Here is a 6162-nt window from a genome sequence, read left to right as displayed (position 1 = left end):
GTCAGTGGTCAGTGATGTCCTGGTCAGTGATGCCTGTGTCCCGGTCAGTGGTCAGTGGTGTCCATGCCCTGGTCAGCGGTGTCCGTGCCCCGGCCGCGGTGGTGCGGGGCGGTCGCGGTGATCTCTCATCGGTCGGTAGAGGGCGCCCGTCCCCGCCGTGCGGGGGGCGCTCCGTGCCCCGGACACTCCGGACAGCCCCGGACAGAAGGACAGCCCCGGACACTCCGGACACTCCGGACAGCCCCGGCCCGCGGGTGGGAGCCCAGGAGCCGACCCGCCTGTGTGCCAGCAGCGTGGCCTCAGTGCTGCCTCTGCCTTCCTGCTCCAGCGAGGGCTCGGACAGCCCCTGCCCCTGCCCCTGCCCACCCGCGCTGCGGTTGCGCCTCTCGCTCCTTCCACGCGTTGAGCGTCGCCTGTGGGTGGAAGGAACGTGTGACGTGTGCGGGAGCGGGGAACATATGTGTGTAGGGAGAGGGGAGCACACGTGTGTCGAGACAGGGAAGCACATGTGTAGCGCTCGGTGGGTTGGGGGCTCCGGTGTCCCGTGGCGCCCCGAGGATGCGCTCCCGTCCCGCGCGGTTGTCGCCCCTCAGTTGCGCTCTCACGCCTGTGACTGCCGTCGGCGCGGGGCGTGTGCCCGCAGTTGACGCCGGGCAGGGCGCCGTGAGTGCTCGCACACGCTCCGTGCCCGTGCGAGCGCGACCAGCGCCGCTCCCCGCGCCTGTTCCATTTCAGCGCTGCCAGAAATCCAGCGGCGAGAGGGAAAAAGCCCTCGCCCTACCGCCCCTCCTTGGCGGCGCGGCGGTCCGTGAACCCAGCAGTTTATCCTCCCCCCGCTCCCTCCCTCCCTCCCTCGCCGGCGCTGCCGCCGGGGCCGCGCCGCGCGCCCGCCCGTGCAGCGGCTCGGCTCGGCTCGGTTCGGCCGAGCTCGGCACGGTTCGGCTCGGCTCGGTTCGGCACCGCTCAGCACAGCTCGGCTCGGTTCGGTTCGGCTCGGTTGGACTCGGCACATCCCAGCTCGGTTCGGCTCGGCGCGGCTGGGCTTGGATCAGCTCGGTTGTGCTCGGCGCGGCCGGGCTCGGTTGGACCGGCTCGGCTCAGCTCGGCTCGGCTGATCCCGACACATCCCGGCCGGTCTGGGCGCAGCGCGAAGGGGGAGGCGGGCGCTGTTCCTGGAAGAGCCCGGCCCGGGGAGTTGGTCACATTCTTGGCCGGGATTCAATGACTGAGGCAGACACCAACAAACAGAGGGGGGGAGGCGGAGGGCGGGAGGCTGAGCCCGCCTGCATTAGCTCAGCTCTCAGGCACTCTCAGTCACTGCTGGAAAGAGGAGCTGGGAGGATGTGCGCGCTCTCACCGCGGCTCCCCACGGCACAACGAGAGCACCGGCAGAAATAAGGGAAGGAAGGCGAACCGCGAGCCGAGGAGCCCTCCCAGGCCGAGCAGAGGGAGCCCGAGGGGCAGCGGAGCCGCTCTTTGCCCGTGCGGAGCCCCCGCGCCGCTTTGGCACTGCCGGAGATCTGGGCCTTTTCTCCTGCGTTGTTCCTTCCACAGAGCGAGCGTGCTGCCTCCTCCTGCTTTTTACTTTCCTCCCCCGCGCCTTCCCTCGGTGGATATGGACAGAAGGGGGATCACTGCAGAGAAGCAGCAGCCGCCAGAACATATTTGAGCCCCGGGTGCTCGGAGCGTGGCACAGACTTTTTGTGTTTCTGTGGGTGGTGTGTGTGTGTGTGTGTATGTGTGTGTGTGTGTGTGAGTGAGTGTGTGTGTGTGTGTTGGAGGTGTGGGAGGAGGGATTGGTTTGCCTGGGGGTTGGCTGAGGGGGTGAGTGCTCGGATGAAGACCTCTTTTTGCCGTGATTCTGTGCTCCATCGGGGCAGCTTGGAGACTTGGAGGGATTGAAATTGTAACGCGAAGCAAGAGGAAAGAAAGAAGAGAGAGACACGCATACAAAAGGATTTATTTCCTCTCCGTTAGTGGATTGCTGAGTGAGAAGGAGGAAAAACACAAGGGTGGGTTGTTTTATTTTGTTAATATTTTTTCCTTAAAAAAAATCCATTAAGTGGATTTGCACCAGGGTGGAAGATAATTGGGGATTTTTGCTGTTTGTTTTGGGAATAGAAACTAAAAAATGGAGACTGTAAGTAGAAGCAGCTTCCAGCCTCATCCAGGACTGCAGAAGACCTTGGAACAGTTTCATCTGAGCTCTATGAGCTCCCTGGGTGGCCCTGCTGCTTTCTCAGCACGATGGGCACAGGAGATGTACAAGAAAGACAATGGCAAAGACCCAGCGGAACCTGTACTGCATCTGCCCCCGATCCAGCCTCCTCCGGTCATGCCTGGTCCCTTCTTCATGCCCTCGGACAGATCCACGGAGAGGTGCGAGACCATCCTGGAAGGGGAAACCATCTCCTGCTTCGTGGTGGGCGGAGAGAAGCGGCTTTGCTTGCCCCAGATCCTGAACTCGGTGCTCAGGGACTTCTCCCTGCAGCAGATTAATTCGGTGTGTGATGAGCTACATATTTACTGTTCCAGATGCACTGCTGACCAGCTGGAAATCCTCAAAGTCATGGGCATCCTGCCCTTCTCCGCTCCTTCCTGCGGGCTCATCACGAAAACTGATGCTGAGAGGCTTTGTAACGCCTTGCTTTATGGTGGCACCTATCCTCCCCACTGCAAGAAGGAATTCTCTAGCACAATTGAGCTGGAGCTCACGGAGAAGAGCTTCAAGGTGTATCATGAGTGCTTTGGGAAGTGTAAGGGACTCCTGGTGCCAGAGCTTTACAGTAACCCCAGCGCAGCCTGCATCCAGTGCTTGGACTGCAGGCTCATGTACCCGCCTCACAAATTTGTGGTCCACTCTCACAAATCGCTGGAAAACAGGACTTGCCACTGGGGCTTTGACTCTGCAAACTGGAGATCCTATATCCTCCTCAGCCAGGATTATACTGGGAAAGAGGAGAAAGCTAGACTGGGCCAGCTCTTAGATGAAATGAAAGAAAAATTTGACTATAACAACAAATACAAGAGGAAAGCCCCCCGGGTAAGTGGTGCCTGTAATTTTAAAGGGGGCGGGGGGAATTTCGGTAACGTTCATCGTTATACCCAAATTGTTACCAGCTGCTTTTCCTTGGAGTCATTTTGCAATTTTAATCGTGTTCTCCATTCTCCCCGCGTGTGTGGAGGAGCAGTGCTCGAGATGGCACCTCTGTTTCTCTGCTTGTGTTCTGACCGCGGTGGTTGGAGTTTGTTTAAATTACGTACGTGTATTTGTATATTTTACTATGTGTGGACCTTGATCTTTGAAGCCCATCACGCTGCCCCAGACTTTATCTGGCAGTGCGTGATTTCGGGTCTGTAAGGGCTTCTTCACTCTGGGGTCGAGGCAAGGAAGAAGGCAGAAAAAGGGAGCAGGTACCGATGGCTCCAGACACAAGTCCGTGCACTTTTCTGGTCGATGGAGTGTGGCCAGGGATGGACGTGCGGGCTGAGTGCTCTCGATGCTTGTATGGAAATAAAATGTGCCTGTTAAGAAAAAAAAAAAAAAATTGTGCCGGTAGTGCAGGTTACTGATTTATAGATGAAGTGTTCAGAACGTGAATGGAGAAGTTCCTGCTTTTAAAGTATCCCTGCGGAGCCTAAATTTCCCCAGCAGACAGGCTTTTGTATATTGGATTATGTATACATCCAGCGAATGACTCTGTCTAGGGCCAGCTGCAGCAGCTCCTTGAGGTGTTCCGTGCCGTGCCGTGCTGAGCCAGACAGCTCAAGCACATTTTTTTTTTTTTTTTAGGTGCCACTTGTTTTTCTTTCAGTCTGAGCTGCCTTTAGATCCCAGAATCCCCGGTGTGTGGGTGGGAGCTGCCTCGGCATCTGGCAGCGGTCCTGCTCCATGGGCAGCGGTGCCGCAGGGCCGCGGGGACTCACAGACACCGGCGTGTCTGTCTGGCTCCTGCCCCGCTGCCACTGGCTGGGGATGAGCAATTGTGCTTCCTGCTCCTTGCCCCGGTGCGAGGGCAAAACAAACTCCTGATCCCGAGTTCTCCCCGGCAGGTTTGTTATTCGGGCTCTGCCTCGCTGTCGGAGATTGCCAAACTTTGGGGGTTTGTGTCTGGAGTGCAAGGGCAATGCACAAGCCTGGAAAAGAGAAGATGTTTAAAGGCCACTGTGAAAATTTTGATTTAACTTACCAAATTCCTGTTTAAAGGGGTAGACACACACTCTGACTAAGGTAGAGTTGTACTCTATCATTTTTTTATTTATAAAAAACGTGCTACAAAAATATCCAAGCAAACCCCAGATTTTTTAAAAAATATGCTATGCAAACAGTACAATAATTCCACAACCAGTATAGGAGGCCTAGCAGCCCATCTGACCGGGCTGCACACTTCTGGATTAAGGAGCAGAGTCTGACTCTTCCAGTTTCTCTCCTGGCCCCCGGCTCAGTCCTTGTCCTCACCCCTCCTCTTCCTCCCCGGCGTGTCAGGACGCTGTGACAAAGCTGGGCTGTAATGAGGCACATTATCCCCGTGGTTGGAGGTGGATGTGTTTTTAATGGCTTGTCTATTCTCCGTCAGTCATGTGCCGAGGTGGAATGGTGGGGTAGATCTACATGGATCTCATGGAGAGGAGAATATGGCTCTCCAACTGGAGACATTTTCATGCTAGGAAAGGAATTGAATTTTCTAGAGCATGCTTCGTTTGGGAAGTAAAATGAAGAAATCTCCACGTTGTTGTTGTGGAAAGGTCCTGTTCCCCTGATTTGGTCATTTCCAGAGTTTAAAATGAGTGTTAGTAGACAAGTGCTTTCCTTTTCTTGCAAGGCTTTTTCAGGGTTCTCTTCAGCTGCATCCTTTATCCAACACCTCAGGCGAGGCTGCAGAAGGAGAACGAGCAAAGGTTACTAAACCTTGGCTGTGCCTCGGTTTTTTTGGGGACCCTTTCATAGGTCCTAGTTCAGAACATGAGAAACACTTCCCTCACCCCCCAAAATCTGCCTGGAATGCAAAGCAACTTGAAGATACCTAATAGTGAATGCCAAAAATTGTGTGAGGAAATGGTGGCCATCTATTTTCTGGAAAATTTTGCCAGAAATCCATAATGAAATGCTAAAGTCTCCTGTATAAATTCATTTGGAAGGTGGCAAGGAGTGAGGTGGGGAAGAATGGTGTGTGCTCAGACTATGGGGTAGGGAAAACAGAATGTTTTACCTCATATTAAGTTCCAAGGCCTTCAGGACTCTTGGGTTAAAGCAGTGCAGTCCTGAGGAGACCCTGACGGTGCTGGCAGAGTTCTGTACTCTTATCCTTCCTTTTCCTGAAGTCTTTTTCCATTGGGCTCAGCCAACGGATATCATATGCTAAGGTCATTTGTGTTGTAGCAGTGTGTGTGGATAATTACGGAGAGATTTAATCAGGCTCTAAGATTGGTAGGCTGTGGCCAGGGGCAAGTAACATTGGAGTAAAGTTTAGATGCCTGGTGAGGAAGTGACAGGATGGTCCCATTCCGTGTGTGTCAGATCCTGTGTGGGTTTTGTGTGTCCGTGGGGCTCTGGCTGTCTGGGGATGAAAGGGTGAAGCACATGTGTCTTTGTGGTGGGCTTCCTTTTTGATGTAGATCTCAGCTTTGCTTTGTTCTGTTTCATACAGAGGTGTTCATGTGCCATAAGCTGCTGTGTCAGATATTGGGTTTTCTGCTTTCAGGAGTGACCTTTTTTGCAGTTTCTCAATTTATTTATTTCTGTGTGTGTGTACACACACATTGCTTTGTGTGGTGTGTTTCCCCTGGGGCTCTGGTAGTATGTTGGTAGCATGGGATGCATATGACCAATTTTATGGCTGTTTAGGCAGCAATGAGTGTTTTGACCTTTTCATGTGTCTCCATGAGGTTTCTGTGATGAGGTCTGGAGATTTTTGCCAGCACAGCTCTGCCTTTTAAGGGTCTGACTTAAATGGAGGAGCTGGGTTGGCACAAGCCCCTGGTGCAGATTCAGCATAGTGGCAGAACTGCCTTTTTTTCTCTCTTTTTTTTTTTCCTTTTCATTTTTTTCCTTGGCGTGGTTTTAAAGCTGTGCTAAAGGCGTAGCTTTTCCTAGATATTTCATTCCCAGCGCATATTTCTCTCTACATCAAGTATCTGTAGTGATAACCATCCTTCTGTAGG

At 53.8% G+C, this 6162-nt stretch overlaps 1 protein-coding gene across 1 annotated transcript in view; it reads left to right on the top strand.

Moving 5' to 3' along the window:
• The first annotated feature begins 1123 nt into the window (after positions 1 to 1123).
• The window catches only part of SKI (SKI proto-oncogene), a 99365-nt gene continuing 94326 nt past the window's right edge, over positions 1124 to 6162 (top strand). The window contains exons 1-2 of the mRNA XM_058039370.1: positions 1124 to 2012; positions 2122 to 3043. Coding sequence (XP_057895353.1) covers positions 2132 to 3043 — 912 coding nt within the window. The 5' untranslated portion in view covers positions 1124 to 2012; positions 2122 to 2131. The remainder of the gene's footprint in view (positions 2013 to 2121; positions 3044 to 6162) is intronic.

This window comes from Melospiza georgiana, chromosome 22 (genome assembly GCF_028018845.1).
Source record: "Melospiza georgiana isolate bMelGeo1 chromosome 22, bMelGeo1.pri, whole genome shotgun sequence".
NCBI classification, from domain to species: domain Eukaryota; kingdom Metazoa; phylum Chordata; class Aves; order Passeriformes; family Passerellidae; genus Melospiza; species Melospiza georgiana.
Note: the sequence above shows the minus strand (reverse complement) of the source record. Positions and strands in the feature narration are given on the sequence as shown.